At 38.7% G+C, this 20,841-nt stretch overlaps 1 protein-coding gene across 1 annotated transcript in view; it reads right to left on the bottom strand.

Annotated features, from left to right (window-relative positions):
* Positions 1-20,841, bottom strand: part of exoc4 (exocyst complex component 4) — a 121,832-nt gene that overhangs the window by 97,114 nt on the left and 3,877 nt on the right. The window contains exons 4-8 of the mRNA XM_032589445.1: positions 19,351-19,544; positions 17,088-17,197; positions 15,334-15,434; positions 14,440-14,594; positions 9,355-9,535 (exon numbers count right to left, since the gene is read on the bottom strand). Of these exons, the coding sequence (XP_032445336.1) occupies positions 9,355-9,535; positions 14,440-14,594; positions 15,334-15,434; positions 17,088-17,197; positions 19,351-19,544 (741 nt within the window). The remainder of the gene's footprint in view (positions 1-9,354; positions 9,536-14,439; positions 14,595-15,333; positions 15,435-17,087; positions 17,198-19,350; positions 19,545-20,841) is intronic.

The following is a 20,841-nucleotide window of genomic DNA, read 5'->3' as shown; positions in this document are numbered from 1 at the left end:
TCAAGTATTTCAAGAACTTTAGCTTTTGACACATATTTCTGTATTTATATCTAGAGTCAAAAACAGGTGTGGCTTCTGATCTATTAGAAATGCAGCCTAACTGATGCTATTGGTTTAATGGAAAATCATATTTCATGACAAAAAGAAAACCTTAAGAAAAATTGTAATCCATTGACATATTATGTCTCAATCCTATTACATACCTTAAAAAAGATCTCAACCCTAAGATAGTCTGCAGACATGACAGGAACAGTCTTTTTTTCCCATTTCAGTTCCCTGATCTGTCTGCATGATCAATGCTAAAATCCATCAGCTTCTGATCATGCTTCATAAAAATCTTATCAACTTCTAACAATAGTCTGAAATAAGCACATCGAAATTCTGTCCAGACCCAAAAAAAGTTCGCTTCCTCTATCATTCTATCTGTACATTCCCTCCGTTTCTTTCATTTGCTCTCATTTTTCAAAGTCTCTTTGAGCTTCAACTATCATTTCTCACATTTCTATTTTTTCCCCCCCGTTTCTTGCTCCGTCTTCCCTTGGTTCGTATTTGCCTCTCTCTCGCCCACCCCTCATTCCTCTCACTGCGAATGCATATGTTCCAAAATAGCCTCCCATATCTAATAGCTTCATAATTTATCAGGGCCATTTAGCCTGTGTGTGTCTAATTCTGAAAGCGCAGTGTGGGTCAGCCCAGAATGGGACAGGAGTAATGGCTGAGCAGATGGAGATCCATCCCGACCATAATGATGTAATTAACGCTGTGCAGAGCATTCCCTGTCATGCATGGGAAAGCCTAGGGTTGATATCTGATCCAACACAAAGAAGCAACCATATAAAGTGAACTATGTAATGCAAGCAGTTTTCTTTCAGAGATTCTGATAAGCTAATAAAAAAGATCTTTTAAAGGAGGGTTAAAACTATCAAGTCAACTTTAGAAACTTTTAAGAGATCTTGTTTCAATTAAATCAGTCTGGGCTCTTTGCAAGTGTTTACAAATTTAACAACATGTGTTAATCCACAATCTTTTACCAATTAATCACTCCCCAACACAGTTCCCCAATCACAACAGCCGAGCTTGACGCCATATCACACTTGCCGACCCAAAACTTGCAGCAACGTGGTGACCACTTGCCACTGGCCCTGTGCTGCAGCTAATCCCATCAGTGTATTAATTACTAATGATGAGCTGACGGAGTGAAACTCCCCCCCCCCTACTTGCTTGCAAGCTAACACCCAAGCGGACTTAATGAAATGCCATTGCTGGGCTGATGAAGGGGCTCCGACCCCTCTTAAATTGCATTAGCCCAGAGTCAGAGTGAACTTTGCAGGCAATTAACCGGACCGTTAGGACACAGAGAGTGATGGGAGGCGGATGATAAAAATGATGGAGGGAATTAGAGACAGAGAGATAATGATGGGAAAATAATTGTTTTATGGAAAAATTGTTTTAACCAAAACTTACTATAGAGATCATGTTGGTATAAATGAACCAACCCCTTTGAGACTCTTTGTTATTTCTCTTTAATAATCAAATCCTGCCACAGTTATATTCTATAGAACCAAAATAAACTCTTCAATTACAAATTGATCTGGTTACAAAGTTCCAGCTACATGTTGCCTTTAAGCCTAAAAGGAAGATATGGGCTTAACACATTTTAATATGCTGCAGTTATTAAACAAAAACATGCTGTTTTGATGTTATTTGTGTTTGAAGAAAATAACATCTATCTTGATTGTTGTCACATATTGAAGACAATCAGTATTTGTTGGAGTCCGCCTTGTCTTCATTTTGCTTTGTCATCAATTGTTGGGAAACGTAATTTTTTTAATGTCAGTTTTGTCCCATATTTTTCCACATTTCTTGATGATAGTACTATCTGTGTACCATGGTAAAATACACAATTGTAGAAATATTCTTCAACCCTTCTCCTGACTGATGCCTTGTACATTAAACAGAAACAATGAATGTGGAAACAGTTTCTGTGACTAATTCTAACATTCACCTTTTAAAGATTCCAAAGTTAATATTATTAAAGAAAAAGTAAAAAATTGGGAGGTACAGAACTTAAACTGATTGAACACAATGGTGAACCTGGATATAAATGCTATTATCTAAAGTCTAAAGCTGGGGTTGAATGAGAATGCATAAAAAGATAAGAAATTCAGAAACAAAAGATAAAGACAAGATCAGCAACATGATTGTGGTTACCAAAACAAAGAGTTGCTTCAGTGACTGCAAGAACATAATACAAACGCACAACTACACACGCATACACACACAAGTAAACAAATTCAATTGCCCACATTGATAATTAGTAATTGGTCCCAGAGCCCAGTTCCAAATGGGTGCCTGTTCTAATTTAGTTAAACCCCTGGAGCTTTGATAAGGTCTTACGCAAGCAGCACAAGCACTGAAGACCTTGAAATGAGGATTCACAAACATTACACAACTGTAATCTTTGAACTCTCTTCTTCTCTTTACACCCAGAATTTAACAAGCTTTCTAAATTTCTGTCCTGTTAGAATAGCTAATGGTGAGAATCAGTGAAAACAAAAAGCATATTGCATCTGCAATGCTTCTAATTTAGTTGTATCCTGATAAGTATCCTTGCTTCTATTAATTAGATCTGATGACTTTCATTAAAAGGTCAGAGAGAGTTGATTAATAAAACAGCAGAGGAAGAAACAAACCAGCTAAATTCACTAAAAATTAAAAGTCACGAAGCAACAAAAAAAAAAAAAAAAAAAAAAGCATGTAATCATGTAGAACATGTGCAAATTTATCCCGGCAAATTAGACGGCTAAGAGCAAGGACTCAAAAGTGCATGTTTGAGTGCGTGCGTGTAGGCGTGTGTGTGTTTGTGTGAGACGGGCCACAAATAAAAATAACACATCTCTGCAGGGCTTCCTTTACAATCATTTCCACCAAAACTATTCAATCAAACTCGTTGTGCAAACGAATTGCTTGGGTCGCGTCCCAAGCTCAAATCAGTCCGCTGCCTGAGTGCAAAGTTAAATTAAAATGGAGAGAAGCTTAATGGAAGTCTGCCGCTGTAAATCATTAGTCATCTATTCGTTCATCGCTAAAATGCCCTGATGCTTTCATTCATGAAGCCAGCGCGTACTCACCTTTTATTAGGCCCCAACAGCCAAAGAATTAGAGCAATTAGGAGAACATTGCTCAAAGCTTTGCAGGTGAGCACTTGACATAGGGTAAACCTAGCAGTTGGTTGGCTGAAATTGAAGGCGGATATATAATTTTGTTTTCACATATTTCCTGCTTCCATCCATCTCTGTGTTCAAGAAGTCTTAAAAGCAGCCGAGAACAATGTCTACTTTGTTCCTTTCTCAAGGCTTAACAGAAATCGTCTGTTTTCTCGCTAAATCCCTTGGCAAGCGTCTTGTCACTAAACATATTGACTGATATCCCCGGCTGCTAGCTTGAAGTTTAAAGCTGCAAGTGTCCTTGGCCGTCAAAGAGGGGCTCTGTATACATCCTGTATTGATTGTGCTCCAGAAACTTCAATAACCTTCACGAGTTGTGATGGAGCTCCAGCAGCAATTCTCTCTCAGCACCAGACTCTTGCTAAAGCAGCAGGGGTTCCCACCTCGAGCCGGCTGCAGGCAGTCGATCTTTTGAAGGCTACCTTGTTGACTGGAAGGAACGGAGAGAAAGATGTGGAAGCTGAAAACTTCTGTCCTTGGTACAACCCCAACAAGTTCTGTGGCCATGTGTGATTATTGTTTAAAACAAAGGAGACAAATAGATTTTTGTTGCACTAAGTGTAATGTACTAAGTTCATTAGCGGCAGAGTTTTCCTCAACAAATTCTCTGCAATACTGTCACAATTATACGTAGAGGTACAGATGTCCACATACATCCCGAACAAAGCTTGTTTTAATCACCAACTTTCTGGATGGATATTTGAACACTCTTCTCAGTATTTGTTAAGTTTCTAAAAATTGATTGACTATTCCTTACATTTTGAACTGGCTACTAACCAGGGATAAAAAATAATAATAATCATGTGGAGGTAGTGGCCACTGAAGAAGCTTTTGGTGTGCAATTCAAGAAATAGAAAATTGGTTAGGATAACAACCAATAAACATAAAGGCAACAAAAACTGAAAACTGCTGGAACACTGGTGTTACTGTCGACAGTGAGGCAGCTTCATAGACTCAACTTTAGCAATATTTCATTGCCGGCGGTATTGACGCAATGCACCAAATTATAAAAATGTAATGTTTTGAAATGGTTAAAGCAACTTCGACTTCTAGAAGTGCTTAGACTTGCCTGTTTTTGATGAGAGCAATTCTAAAAATCCAGAATTGTGGCAGCATGGCGGCTCTGTAATGTTGGTTGTGATTTGTTCTTTTTGTAGACTTTAGTTCAGGATTTCTTTAAGATGTATTGCTTGCTTGGACAATTGTTCCACAAGTGGATGGATGCTTTGCAGCTGAAAGAGTTCATGCTCTTACTTATTTTTACTTTCAGGTAGTTTTATGATGTATAACCATGGCAACAAGGTATTGTTTTTTTAAATGAGTCTTGATTCTTCTACAAGCATCTGACAAAGCCTGCAGTTACTTTTATTTAGTAGATGAGAGGTGGTGGTGGTGGATCGGGGAGTTGCTGAGAAGAAAGAAGCCTTAGAACAGCATCATGGTATACTTCACTGCACTCCAGCAACACATAAACATGATAATGCTCTGGAGGACATAATGAACATGACATTTTGATTAAAATGTCGGTCAAGAACATGGTAGCAATGTCTGTACTTCATATCCAATTAATAGAGGCTTATTGTCTTCTTGATTCTCTCTGCCACTTCAATTTGCTTTATATTCTGTCTGTTGAGGAGGCAAAAAGTAAGAAAAAAAATTCAAAGCCTCTTCTATATGTTGACACAAACATGACACAGCCTTTTGTGTTGAGTAATCTGTGTCGGCAAAGGGATTAATTTATGAAACAGATTTAGATTAAACCACAGGCTCTCTTCTCTTCCACATGACACGTAAACAGAGGAGCATTACCAGAAATACAAGAGAAAATACAACTGAGCGTTTACTGGAAATGTAGAAAGGCAATGCAATAAAACAATATTCACAGAAACCATCAAAAAGGCATCCATCTTAGCACTCATGTCAGTAAATGTTAATAAACATTTCAAGGTCTAATCTGAACTTGATATTACAAGAATCTCCTCTTTCAGAATATCGATCATCGGGATCCGTCCATATTTTCGGATGTAGTTTCTAAAGTCCCTCTGCGTGCATAAGAAGCACCTCATTAAAAGTGAAATTTGCACTCTGGTCACATCCCAGGAGCAGACAATGGACGTGGCATGCAGGCAAATAGCCATAAATCCTTGCAGCGTCCGTAAATGGCAACCTAATTAACAAACTTCCAGGCATCAGACCAAACTGTAGACAAGGTGAAAGGGTGATGGACAGGAGCAGCCACAGACACCTTACTCTAGATAAAGATTGGGCCATCTTAATTGTGAATCCATGTTGAGGTTTGTGAACTTTGATCTTTAATAAGCCGATAGCCAATTGTCTGATAGCTTGTAACTTTTAACATAACTGTGAAGAAATGCAGATGTTTCTTTGCAAATAATTTCACGTAAGTATCGTCTTATTAGAAGTGTGAGGCCAACAGACCAGCTTAGCAAGTAAACAGTACACCTGAAAAGAAGAAAAAGGCAACAAAAAGAAGAGTATGCATGCAGGCTTTTGCAGCAATGTGGTGCTGAATGTTTAGAGATGTAAATTCACTGATCCCGCAGATAATCAATAAACATACTCACAAATTCATCAGAGAGCGATTTGAAAAATTGCGCACTGGCTTTAAAGTACACCTTCCTACATCAATACCACTGATTACCCTGTGGTTTTTTATGCTTTGAATCAATACTTCCACACTTAAACGACACAACCCGCAGAAGTATCTTGGGCCTTTCTGAGCAAGGATTAGAACTGCTACATGAATCCTGACTTTCAAAAGCTTGTTTACCAACTCCACTTTCTAAACCTACCAGGCACACATTGATGAAAGTCGCTTCTCTGCCAAGGCCTTGTAGCTGTGTGCACCCTATGTTTCTGTCAGCTCCTGCAATCGTCTGCTAGTATGTCATGTGTAAAGGTCAACCTGGTTTCTGCACCTCTCCATGTGAAGGGGGGGAGAGAAAATAACACCTATCAAAGGTTTCTGTGGATGTCAAATACAAGAAATGCAATGAGAAGCAAGAGTCATGTGGGGATATAATAATTTTTTTTGTAAATGGGGGCTTGGTAGGAGTAGTCAGTAAGTAAATGGATGTAGAGAGTGTTTTCTGTGAGAATTAAAAAAGAGCCCAGAACTATTTATACTTGACACCTTTGAATATGTCATTCTATGGCTAAATTGAATTTTGGTAAGAGTTTTTTCATCTCTTCTGACGTCTTATTGTGTTATGCACTTTTGTTCAAATCTTTGCATTTAAAGCAAAAAAGGGACAAAATCTATAGGGGTTTAACAAACATTTAAAGATGTCGAAATTCCATATTTCTCTACATTTAATATATAAATGGGTGGATGGAAGGACAAATGAATGGGCAGTAGGACAAGCAGATAAACAGATGAATGGCAGAGAGAAGCAACAGTAAATGGACACAAAAACATGAAGAGAAAAGTGGAAGCCTGGATGGAAGAAAACTTAAAACATAACTTAAAAATATCCAACACAACAGAAACACCACCTCCAGACAGAACCAACATGACGAAACTCAGGCCTGTGCTGGTCTTAAGGTCTGAGATATCAGCTGGATCACTATCCAATAAAACCTGACAGAGCTGGTGTGGGAGCTGTAGGAATTTAATTTCTCTCATTGCTGACATGTGACACTGTAAAACAAAGAGCTAAATGAAGGGGCGAGGGGAATTATGGGAGTTCGGAGAAGAAAAAAAAAGGCAGATAATAAGATTAAGGAGGAAATTACAAGGACCAAGAGGGAAATGCAGAAGGTATTGAGAAATAGAAATTGTGATACAGAGGCAGCAGGAATTATGCTGAGGAAGCAAAGAGCAAGGGAAATGCAGAGTGAGAGAAAAAAGAAAAAACAAATGGATAAATGTGGGTCCTTCTTATTGATATTATCAGTCACAAAATAATAACACAAGTGACTGAGTAAGAAAACCTCATTTCACATAATGAGTATTTTAATCAAGCGATTCTATTATCTCACATGAGAGAGCCAAGAGAGATTGGAGCCACTGGCAATTGTGTGCTGGCTGTGGTCAAATACTGTGGAATGGTTTCCTGCCATATAAAACTGTACTCATACAGCAGAGCAATTACACTGCATGCCTATGTACCGCTAAAACCCTAAAAAATACACACACAAATACCCCGAAACACTCTTCGTTTTGTGTCTTTATGCATGCCAGCTGGAAAAAGCTCAACCTATTGGAGGCACAGTCTCATTGTGGGAGTTAGACATGAAAGGGCTTTCAATTTCACTCGGCAGAAAGCATTCCATCGTTTTATTTATTTTTGCTTTTACGTGATCGATAGAAAGAAACACTGGGCTATCAATTACCACGGCAGCAGCCAACACGTCCAAGTCCTCCACAATAGAAAAGCTCATTTTCGCCTGAATCTTGCTCACCGAACATAAATAAACTGAGGCACTTTCTACGCTTTGTGCCGATATGATGTACATGTGAATGAATACATAAAATAGTATTTAACTACACTTTTTCTAATACATTTGTTGAAAACTGCCAGATAATTGCTGCAAATGACAATTTAAAGACTGTCCGTGAAGAAGCTCCACATGAAGCACCATATTTTGAGATATTAACACACAAAAGGAACAAACACACATACACACACCAATCAGTCTGAGAGCAACAACTGTCGCCGATTTTCCACTGAGAGTCACTGCAGGGTCATTTCAACAGCTGTTCATCTCCCTCAACCAATCAAACAGGAGCAGGGGGATCAACAACCAAGCATAAATACATGCCAATTAAAGAGCCTAAAATTAATCCAAGCAATCAAGCCTTCTTTATTTTCCTAACCACATGAAACAATAAGTAGCTCCTCTGTAGGTTTCAAGGTTTTACAAAAGAACTCATTTTTTTAATTAACCAATTCTTACCTATTTCTTGCAAAGGTAAAAAAAAAAACATGATATGACTATTAGTCCAAGAACTAAGCCAAAAAGCAGAAGCAGTGGGTGAAAAAGTAATTATACCTCCACAGCCGCCATAGAAAATCGGGGCTAAGCAGAAGCCAGGTGTTGCCAATCTAATTCCCGGCGATAAACTAATCATTAGCAGGTGTGGGCTCATATTTAAAAAATTATGTATCAACTATGTTGGAAAGCTGTTGGGTGGGATCATTCAGGTGTGTGGTGCGCCAACGTAAAGCTAAGACATTAGCAATAATATCAGGTGAGCAGCTTTATACAAAACTGTGAAAGGTTATGGAGGCAATTTAAACTTACTGGGGTTTTTCAATCTACAAATCAAGTAGGAAAAACTATTAAAGAGAAACTTATTTTTGGCAAGCCATGCTGAATATTGCTCATAAAAACTTTTTTTTTTAAAAATCCACGCCAAGAGTGCTGCAGCATTTCCCACATCGTTTAGACAAAAGACATCAAACTGGAGAAAGAATGAAGACCCATAAGAATTTACATTTACAGGTTGCCAGTAGCTTTGCAGGCACGACTGAGAAAAAAGGAATGACAATTTTTGGCCCACATGCAAAATGCTGAGTAAAAAAAGCTAAAACTGAACATCAACCTGAATGCACCATTGTAATGGTGAAGCATGGTGGTGGCAGCATCATGCTGTGGCAATGTGACAAAATACAGTATATCTTTGCGCAAATATATAGGCCCAAAATTTCTCTACATTCAATAGGGGCCACTTTGTAACTGGCCTTTTAGCCTTTATTAAATTATACCAACACTACATAAATATGTAATGCATTGGTGTTACTATCACTTTATAGTACCTAATTTTAATTTTAGTACCTTTACCTAATTTTCAGGTTCATGACAGACAATGACTAAAATTTTATACTTAATTTATGTTGTAGCATTTAGTAGATTTTAATTCAATTTCATTTTATTTTGCTTTTAGACCAGGTGACCTCCAGTTACCTTGGCAACTGGAGGTAACAGGTATAACTTCAATATCATAGGCAACTACTGTGATGAATTATCAGTTCCATATTTAATACTAATGCAAGTACCAATGACTTTAAACTATATTCAACCTTTGAACACTTTAATTTGAACTGGCACAAATAACTATATTTGTTACATGTTTTTCTTTTGACTGTTGCAGAAAACTAACCTGCAGCACTGCCTGGATCTTGGCAGATACATCAGCCTGCTCGTAGAGCTTGATCCTCTCCTCATGGGTCACACCCGGAGTGTGTGCAGCAATCTGCTGCATGTGGGCCAGCACCACACTGTGAGCCTGGGCAACCGCCTTGAACTTGTCAAACAAAAGCTCCAGCAGTTCCAACAGCAGCCTGCAGAGGGAGCCAGAGAGAGAAGTATAAAAGGGTGAGTGGGGCAATGAGCAGAGAGGCAGGCAACGGAGGGATGGAGAGCACTTGAAGAAATACTCAAAGACAAAATGACTTTATAGTAAACAACAATACATAGACCTGCTCCACAAACTGTTTTTATCTTATGAATTTAGAAATTAAAATACAGGTTATGTAAACTGAGATGAAGTTTCACAGTTCAGTTTTAATGGCCAACTCTCTTGAGCAGAGACTTCAGCATTTTTCCCCCGTGTTAATAACGCAGCACCTGGATGCCCCTAGAAGGATCCAAATGAAAAGCCACTCTCGTTAGCTCTAAATGGCTCTGCTTGAAGTAGAGAGAGCGCATCCAAAACCAAACTGACCTTCTACTACATCTGAGTGCCCTACTTAGCGCTGAAAGCTCACAGTTGCTTCATCTGCCCTAATGCTTTCATACAGACTCTGCTGTACCTCCTTTTGGCACCAGGACGGAGCTTTTGAAGTAAAGAGGGAACAGAGGTTATGTTAGATGAGACGGATGATGACGAGTAACTACTTTATTTTAAAGGGGGGGATTACAGTTGATAATGAAATAATGACACCGTCTATGCCACATTTTTTGTTGCAATTTTTATCATTTTAATTAATTTCTTCTCTACCTGGCAGAATGGATATCAAATGTTTGGTACTAAATTTCTGTCAGCGTATTAATTCCAACAATAAAAACTGAATAAATCGGGTGTGTCTTCAATGAGAATTTAATGCAATTATATTACGCTAGATCTTCCTCAACAGCCCTTTATTGCTCCTTTTTGGTTATTTACAAAGTAGCTGCTAGAGTGTCTCGTGCGATTTTAGCTCTTGTTCCCTTGCACCTTTCAGCAAAGTAATCCATTGGGAGGTGCGGGTCTTGTAAACCATACTTAGCAAAGTTATTTCTTTACACTTTCCTTGCCACTTGGCTATAGCTCAGAGCGTGCTTTGTCCCTGCTTACGTCTTACACCGTGCTGCTATCTGCTGGACTGTCTCATGGACATTTTCTCATAAATTAAACCTTGGATGCCGCCTTCTGAAGTAGTTCCCCGCATTACAGAACTTTGTTGCCTTCCTTCAGGCCACCTTTTTCTGAGGAGGAGGATACTAAAATACATCAATAATGCAAAAACAAAGACCGGCATCATTATTCAGAAGTACAGCTGAGGAGAAAAAAGAAGATCCTGGGGGTTAGGAGATAACAGTGTAAACTGATCCCTGAGATGGTAAATTTATGCCCAAAGCCTTACAAAACATAGTGGAGACTGAGTAACTTATTTCTATGCCATACATGCCTTTACGCAGTGCCTTGCAAAAGTATGTAATATATATGTAAAGTTTTTCCAAAGATTTTTACTTTGATTTAGGTCTGACCTTATATTAAGCCACACCAGTATGAATGTTTAGGGTTGTTGTTCTGCTAAAAGTCGAACCTTCACCCCACTCTCAATGTTTTGCTGCCTCTCACAGGTTTCCTTCCAGGACTACCCAGTAAATAGCTCCATGCTTATTTCCTTCAACTCTAGCTGCTTCCATGCTGAAGAGAATCATCAGCACAGTGAGATGCTGAAACCACCATGTTTTCTCCTGGGGATTTTGTATTTCTGGTGACGTTCAGTATTAGTTTTCTACACACATACCATTTGGCACATTGGCCAAAAAAGTTTTGATTCAACCTGACAGGAAAAAAAAAACTTCTTTCACATGTGACAGCTGCATTTTTAGGCTTTCAACGTGTAGTGTCGAGAAGAATGATTTTCTTCTCGGCACTACATTTTTCAGTTACAAAAGGTCTAGACTTGTGAAATGCACAGCTAATGGTCGTCACGTTTACTAGTCACCAAGTCTACAATACGTAATCCATATTATTGAAATGGAAGAAGTAATATACATGGTTTTATTTCTACTTAAGAGGAAATTAATAAAAGCTGGTGATGATAAACATTTAAAATATTGCAAAACGTTCAAAGCATCAAGGAGTATGAGTATTTTTCCAAGACACAATTAATAGGAAGTATTTGCAAGAAAGCATAGATTAACTTTAAAAAAGTGAAATATTTCCTGACTACGCACATGAGAAGGAAAGACATAAATGCATAACTTATGATTTTGACCTTGAGACATTTTTTTTGATATCTTACCATGCTTTCCACATTCGGCTCACTCACTCACTCATCTATAGACAGACAGTGAAGTGTAGACAACCGAGTCTTCCTCATTATCTCCCAGTGGAGGCCATCCTAATCCATATCGTCTGTTCCTTGAGACCTCTCGTCTCATTTCCTCTCAGGATCGAAGCTGACACCAGTCGCTCATGAACAACCGAGAGAAACAGCACAGAGTCTCTAACTAACTGGCCAGCAGCAGGAAAGTGCGTGACTCATTTTGGAAGAACAACAGCGGCATAAAAATTAGATTATCATTAGACTGAGCGTCAGTCAAAGATCATTAAATTACTGTAAATAGGGTTCCGACGTGCTGAGTGAATGCTTGTGAAATATTAAGTGTGCTGGGTCATGATGCCGTCAGGCAAACACGGATATTATTCGCAGCAAGAAGATTTCCAGACTTCTCTGCTGAACAGATGGAAAAGAAGGAAAACGACGACTAAACCATCTCCTATGCAATGTGCTTGTCCAGATTTAAAACTGGCTTTAAAATTACTTTGACTTTAATTTTGTGATCATTCATTGGATTCTCATATAATGGAAAGGGAAAATTCAGGTACATTCTAGTCAGACAAAATGGGTCTTGTTGAGACGTTTATCAAGGACACACACTCACAAGTTTTTACACACATGGCATGTTTCACTTTCACACAAAGTTTAAATCACAACAGTCTCCATCTTCTTTTCTTCATCATATACAACTCACCCTGTAAAGGGTTTCGTCTGAAATATTTCCCAAAGTAAAAATAAAGCAAACGCTCTGACAATGAAGACTTCAAAATACAAAAATACCCACACCCTTCAAACCTTTTTGATACGTTTTGTCACATTACAAGAAGAAACTTTCAGGCTTCAAACCAAAACAAAGCAGCTTGATAATACAAAGCGACATGATTAAGATACCTTTTTTCCCACATAAATCTAAAAACTATGGGTTTTATTTCTTTTTTGTCACTTTTGGAGTTCCATTTCTAGTCATTCTTTTGTTTTGTGTTCAGCCTTCGTTTTTGAGTTGATCTTTTGTGCACCATTTCGTTTCCCCGGCTCCTGTGAACGCAGTTGGTGTCATTTCCCAGCCTAATCTCCTCTGTTTCACTAGTCTTCCTCCAAAGCTGCAGCCTGTTGAGAATCAACTACCTGTTTCTTGTTCACTAATCGCTGCCCCGTTGAGATTGGAGAGGAGGTTCAAAACTAATGTTTTAGTCGGTAGATGTGCAAAACCACATACTCCAAAAACTGTAATTGCAGTGAAACGTTGGCGAAATGCATTGCACAGAAATTCAAAAATAACTTCTCATGAAACCAATTTTCCTGACTATTATGAGCTACATTGCATTGTTTTATATTTTAAAATACAGAAATTTGAGGCAGTAATATTAAACTATGAGTACTTTTGTAAGGCATTGTATTCTAGTGTTGCATGCTGGGAAATTAGTGTCTTTGTGAAAGACACTACCTATAATATTTGTGATATAAAGACAGGTGTTGGCTTCCTGAGACACTTAAGGATAAGAACCAAAAGGAAGTTAAACACTGACACACTGTTTAAGCTATGAAGAGTTTAAGTGTTGCCTGCTGATCTGCAGTGCTATAAAATATAGTGTGCAATATTCAAGACCATTGTTCCCGACAAGTGCTACATCAGGTGGAGTTTCCATAGCAACAAGCATTGACTTTAAATTGAAACGAACATAGAGAGAACTAGCAGTATATGCATCAGAATACAAACACACACAAACTCCAAAGTGCTAAGTGCTCACAGATGTACACATGAAAGCAAATTCAGAAACAATCTGCAGGGCGTCGGACCTAAAACGAGCTACACGGCGGTCTATTACAGCGAGGTCAGATGAGATTCGACCGCCAACAGGAGAAACAAAGCAAACAGGGCTGGAGAGAACATCCCTGACAGAAAACAAGACGTTCCTCTTAAATGGTTCGGGATCAGTGGACTGAGACCTGTGCTTCTTAGGACTGCATACCATGTATGTATGGCTGCAGCGGCTAACGTGACTGCTTTTAAAATGTGGCAGTCCTATAAGGCAGGTGTACAACTGCTGGTTTGTGTGTATGGGTGTGTTTAACCATGACATGTCTTTGTTTAAAGCAGCACAGTGTTTGTTTTCATGGTCTGAGGCCGGCTGTGTCTCCAGCATTTGGTTTCGCTCTGTTTCACACCTGGTTGACTGTCTGACTATGAGAGCTGTGGGACTGAATGCAAAAAATGTTTGCGTCTGCCTTTGCAGTCTGCTGTAAATATATCTAAAAGACCCATGGCAGTCAGAATATTGATATTGATGCGATAATCAACTCTAATGTTTAACTAAGAACCTGCAGGGAGAAAGACAACCCTCGACTCCTCCAATCAATGGACAGCGTCGCCGTCTTTTATTTAATAACACTGGGTAAGGGATCCTAATGGGAATACTATGGTTTCAGAAGAATAAGCAAACAGGCAGCTTAATAAAAGTCTTATACAGATACAATACTGCTGGGAATATAAGTGGCAGTTTTATTAAGATATTTTTTCAGGGATAATACCAACGCTGTTAATAATGGATTTTTCAAATCCAACTGTATTCTAAAAATGAAAATATTGATACTGTTTTAACAAACCTGCTTGTATCTTCTTTTTTTAACCTTTCATTTATCAATTGAGCCTTCTTATTTTTAAGCATGGAGTCCTTTGACTTTTACCATACCTTGGCTGGCTCTCCTGCGCCAGGTTTTCTCCTCTCTGGTAAGCATGATCTGCTATCTGAGTGGTGGATCTCTTGACGATCTGTTTCAGCTCGGGCTCCAGTCGCTCCATTATGGCTTTAGTGGTATCAGGAAGTTTCTTCAGTTTTGCAAGGGCCTGGAGAAAATGACCAAGACTTCCGTTAAAGGAAAATTGTCTCACAAATAAGCACCACCAAAGTATATTGAAATTATACATGGTTTTCAAAATATTTCACAAAAAATATTAAAAATCATGATGTAAACTTGTATTCTGTTCCTTTTATGCATATGAACCTAAACAACTTTGCAAGCTACCTACTCAAAAAATACAAAATGTTTTAGAGCTTCCATATATCAATATTTGCAATCCCACGTTTCACTGTGGGGAATCCGTGTTCAAGCTAATGTCTGTCCATCCATCCATCCATCCGTCCGTCCGATGTTACTTGATAAATTATGCTTTGCATGTAGTAAAATAGATGGGTTCCCAATAACGGTAGTAGGAAACTGCAAATGTGACTAGCTTTATCCTTGAAATTTTCTTCTACACGTTGTAAATAAAGGCCACTGCTGTCACAAAATCTAGAGAAAAACAATGTACACACACAAGTTGACTTTCAATATAGGTGAGTTCTAATGGCATTTGCTTCCACTTCATTCAGTAGTATCAAAGTAAAGCACTCTAAGTGCCAACTAGATTCCCACTAAATTAGATTCAAATTTGAGGTTGCACTATTATTAAATGAAGAGCTATAAATATCTTTGTAAATTTTTTTGCAATTTTTACTGTAGACTTAGGACAAATCTTAATATTAACTGAATCTTAATAGAAGTCCAATCCTGATTTTATATATATTTTTTAAAAGTCCATATACCTTGATGAGTATTCCCATAAACTCAGCGCTGTTTTCCTCTGGATCCACTTCAGAAAGGTCTGCTTGACTCAGATCACGAATGTCCTGCTGCAGCTCGCGCACTAAAATAAAAAATTGGGTACAATTACACAAATAAATCAATAAGATCCCTTTGATGTATTTTCACCAGTATATTCTTCTCGTTTTGTTCGTTTTGTAACAGACCAAACATAAATATATAATTTTCAGTATTTAAATCCTCCAGTTCCATCTTTTAAGCACACACACACACCTGAACCTGTTCCCCAAACACCACCCCCACACGCTCAGCAGCTGAGTTAGCCACATTAGCAGCTAAATTGAGAATGGCAGTATCGAGTGATGCTCTAATTTCCATTAGATGGGGCCTCCCAATTCCCCATCAATGCATGTTAGGAGAGTTAATGTTTATAGCAAGTTAATGGACTTTGGGTGTATTTCCTCTTTTCACCCATTCCAACTGCAGCTTGTGTAATAATTATGACAATTACTATCTACAAATGAGGTGCTCTAATGCTATTAGACAAAATGGAAAGCCAGGCCTCTGATGGAAGCCAGTTGCTATGTCGTGACCGTAGTTGTTAACATGGCGGTATATAGGCACTTACCACCTGGTGGCAGCTAATTGTCAAGAGTTCAGCTGGTGTAATATGAGGGGAGCTTTTACTTTTTAGTCCACAGTGTGAGAGAAGTGAACAGATATTTATCAAGCATTAGAAGCAATTTATACATTTGTGTGTTTACTCATTTGAGGGCATGACAAGGGAGTGCATACAAATGAGAGGACAGGACAGCATAGGAGGTGGAGTAAAAGATGGAAAAGAAGGAGGCTTCAAGGAAAACACAGAAAGAGAAAACCGCACAACTTATATATATATATATATACATACAAAAAGATTTAAATGCATGGGAATGCTTAATCCTGCACAGAAACTTGCTCAGTATCCACTGAGCTAAAACCGATGAGTCGTTAACTTCGAATGCCAAGAGTGGGTGGTGGGAAAAAAGAAAAAAAATGCCTTAATATAAAAAACTCAGAAACACCCAGGGAATGCCAAGTTATTGCTGGATTAACTTTTTTCATTATCTTCTTGTTTGTGTTCCTCTTTGCTCTGCCTGGAAGAAATGTAGTGCTGACTCTACGCCCCTACCACTGAGAAAGACCTCATACATTTCTGAACACAGTTAGGGTTCAGTATTCTCAGCTTCTACCAGTTTGAGTTTAATAGATGGCGCTCCCCCGCTGTGAACGCAGAGACACTGGGTGACTAATGGTACACGTGTGGGGGGGAATGCAGACGGGTGATGATTATATTGTTAGAAAAGAGATGTATATTATGATCATAGCTGAAGATGTTATGACATGTGCTGCAAGGGGAATGTGGGTGTTTGCCTGTGTGCAAACTTTGTGCGCCTATTTCCTGACATCCAAGAAGGGTTTTGTCCTATTCATTTTTCACAACCTTACTAATGACTTGCAAATGGATCTAACCTAGGGAGATGTTAGTATCCTTTTGTTAAGTGGAACAAAAGAAATATTGAAAATGCATCTCCAAGCTCTAGCCTGGTTTTGGAATTCCTTTATGTCTTCATAGTTTTCCCCTGATGTGAATGGACTAAACATAGAAATGTTTGATTTGTAGATTCACCTAAAATACTAAGTTGACAATTTTATCCTTCTCATTCATTATATCAGTCGACTCTAAAAATATATATTTATATATGTATATAGATACCACTGCTGGATCCAGGTGTGCTGAACTGTGAAGAGTCCAGAAGCTTGCGTGGAGTTGACAAGCCGCTCACTTCCAAAACAGGCATCGGAGATGTATCTTTAGTCAAGGACCTGAGAGGAGACAAAAACAGTAAAGTGAATCATCATTTATGAAATATTTTACTCTTCATTACATATTTTAATCTGGGAATGCAACTACATAAAAGACGCTGTAGACTAAGGCTGTTGGAGATCATACTGACCTCTTTTACCAACTCAGTTTTCTTGATTTTTGTATTTTTACTTCAATTTCTGCCAGTAACTTGTCTATTTTGTTTGCTCTCTTTAGTTGACCTTTCCATTCAAAAGTGCTCCTGTGTCTATGTTAATCTATGTCTCCTTCATGAACAAGGGTGCTAACAGATGTAATGAAGCCATGGATATTTTTTGTAATCTTTGTTTTTCCTTCTCATTGAAGGTACTCCTGACCTATCTCTTCTGGGTTTAACTGTGTCTCTGTCCCAGATGAAGTCACTGACACAATTGCTGTCCTCCACGTTTAACTAATTTACTTTTCTTTCCTTCAGACTGGTTTTTATCCGGTGTTAAGCTGTGTCTTTAATGAACAGATATACTGACAAAGCTGTTACTGCCATGAACAGTAAGTCTAATCCCTTTGTTTTTCATTCCCTAAAATGTACGCCTGACTCAGTCTGCGTTTAGTAATATCTCTGTCCACTGGAGTCATTCACTCCATTAACACTGCCAATAACTTTTGGTATTCTTTGTTTATCTTTCCTGTAAAAACTAAACCGGCAGGTCAAGTGCCGGTGCGTTTTCTTTCCTTTACCATGTCGCTTTTCCGTTCTCTTGACCCCCTACCAGACATAGCAGATAACCGTTCATATCACGCTCGCTTCTGCTAGCATTTTCTTTCTGCTAAACAAGAAGGCTTCCTTTTCAGTCACAACATGCCTTCTATGAATGAGGAATTGCTGCAATGTGAACAGCTAGATATAATAACACTGACCTCTTTGGACTGATAACTTTGTACTAACTGGCATTATATTACCAATTGTATCATGTGATTTAGGATTGACTTTAATTTCATTTGAATACTGACTGGATCTGTTGTCCTTTACATAGTCTTTAGATGACATTTGTTGTCAAATAGCTTTTTTGTGGAAAAAAAAACAAAAAAAAACCTCAATGGAACCTGAACTTGTGCAAATAAAAACAATCTCCAGTTAGAAGAAAACACCTTGCATCTCTGTTTGGTAAGGATGGTGCTGCTTTCCAATGAGCCATTTATCAACCCTGAGGTGGGAAGCAAATCCAGGTCCGTTAACTTAAGCGGCATAAACACCGTGTGCCTGTTAAGTGAGTGGGCTGCATGGAGGCTGGTGTGTTGTTAGAGGCAACCCAATACAGAAGGGCCAGAACCTGTCACTAGCTGACCCTTATTAATAAATCATTGTGCTTCACCAACCCACAGCCACTGTAATTATAGCATCCCCACAGATACATGCATGTAAAAGTGCAAACAGCACTTTAAATGAATGCTTTCCATGGAAAACGAAAGCAACAAATGTGTGTTCAAAGCCTGCGGGGGAGCATTATTGTTAATAGGTTAGACAGCGGCATAACGAAAGTTAGAAAATGGCCATCAGGTCACAGTTAACCTCATAGTGGCAGTCAAACCTATTCTGTCATTTAGACAATCAGTGCCAGAGGAAGATGATTTCTCTTGCTGTCAGTATCAAGGAAAACACAGAAGAGGACATGTGAAATAACATATGCATGGTATGTTTCTTAAATAAACAAAGATCAACACCAACTCTGCCAGAAATTACACCTTTTATAATTATGTTTAAGTAAAAAATAACTGGTGTTTGCTCCCAGCAACAAACCTTATGCTTGTCATCTGATTCCTTTGTTGCTTTGCAGCACAGCACCGACATGCATAAAAGGCTTAACTGTTTGACAGTAATGTTTTTGGTTCATTCAGAAAATAATTGGAAACTTTTAGTCAGTTGCCATGACAAGGAAATTGCTTACAATGAATACACACTGAATGGCAAAACTTTTTTTCCCCCCATATTAATTCTAATCTATTTTATTTTACTCTGCTAAGCTTCACAGTCGAATAAGTTCAGTGTTTCAATGCCAATATATTCTATTATAGAGAGGTAATAAGATATAATGAAAATCCTCCATAGTGTTAAACTGCAAATCATTTCAAATTAAGAAATGATGTGTTAAGAGTGACTGAAATCCCCTTTTACCCTGGAAGTCGAGAGGCATTTTTGTCCTTGTTCTTGTGTCCGAGGCGACTGGTGGACTTGATGTAGAGGTGACGGTGCAGCTCGTCGATGAGCACTAAGTGGATGTTAAGCTTCTTGTTTTTGAGCTCCAGCCGAAGATCTCCGAGCCCTTCAACCTGAAACAAGGGGCCTTCCAGGGACTCCACGGCTGTCACCTGCAAACAAGCCAAGAGGGTGTTGTTCTTTGCTGTCCGTCATAAACTCTTTGCAAAGAATAGAATAATTACTGAGTGAGCTATGAAGTATCATAACCTCACATTAGACTTTGTTCTGAGTCCACTTTTCCACTTATTAAAAACTTCAAAATCAATTTCTCTTTCACGCCACAATAATGCAATTATGACATTTTTAAATTTTCATGGCAATGAATCTTTTTGTAACTATGTGTTAATGAGGAGCTGTGTGCATCAAAAAAAAGATGATACAGCAACAAAAAGTATATCTGCAAGGTCAGGACAGGCCAGGAGGGAACTGTTAGCACAGAGAGATGTAGGGAAGGGGGGGAGAATATGGTGGGCAGGGGGCATAGGTCAAGTTTGTGCTGATGCAAATGAGACTAAGACCAGCAAGTGGATGAGTTAATGTGCTTCATGATCAGCCTCCCTTAGCAAAATATAATAACTCCCTACGCAAGAAAGACTATACATGTGATCTGTGTGCGTGTACAGTACACACTTCTCAGATGTGTCTCAGTCTAATTATATGTGTGTGATTGTGTGCCAGTAAATCGCAGAACGCATGCAGGGGTGCGTGTGTGTGTGTGGAGGAGAAAATGAGGGACGACTGGTTAACATCATTAGGGAACAGGCCTGTCAGCATAATGAGAAATCTGAACCCTCTTGTGAATTTGCAAAGAGAAGAGAAGGTTTATCACTGGCTTCTCCACTCCAAGCGGGATTTCACCTGAGCACACCTGGATTTAGCGATACAACAGGAACAAGGGCACGAAAAGAGAAGGTCGGTTTTTATAAATGAAAACCCCTGGGATGTAATGCTGCCATTGCAGAGTACAAAGAGAGCTCAGTTTAAATTTTAATTGAAGAGATAAGCCTGGTTTAAAAAAAAACAAAAAAAACGCATCCATACAATGTTAGTGAGACGAAGCCAATGAGAAGGCTGGGATGTTTGTACCTAGCCATTAAATGTCTGCTACAGTACAAAAAGAAGAGTAAGTGCATGTAAAATTAACAATAACTTGAAGAACTAGGTTCGAATTTCTGCAACAATTTGTTAAAACTAACCAGTTTGGGGAAAAAAAGAAATTATGTAAGATTACTGGTGCCAAAGAAGTGTGAAAATTTGCGCAAGAAAGGACAGTTGATCAATTTGAATCCATCCATCCATTTTCTAACACCCTTGTCCCTAGTGGGGTCGGGAGGGGTGCTGGTGCCTTTCTCCAGCTAACGTTCCGGGCGAGAGGCGGGGTACACCCTGGACAGGCCGCCAGTCTGT

This window comes from Xiphophorus hellerii, chromosome 17 (genome assembly GCF_003331165.1).
Source record: "Xiphophorus hellerii strain 12219 chromosome 17, Xiphophorus_hellerii-4.1, whole genome shotgun sequence".
NCBI lineage: Eukaryota > Metazoa > Chordata > Actinopteri > Cyprinodontiformes > Poeciliidae > Xiphophorus > Xiphophorus hellerii.
The sequence above is the reverse complement of the archived record's forward strand: the minus strand, read 5'-3'. Positions and strand labels throughout refer to the sequence as shown.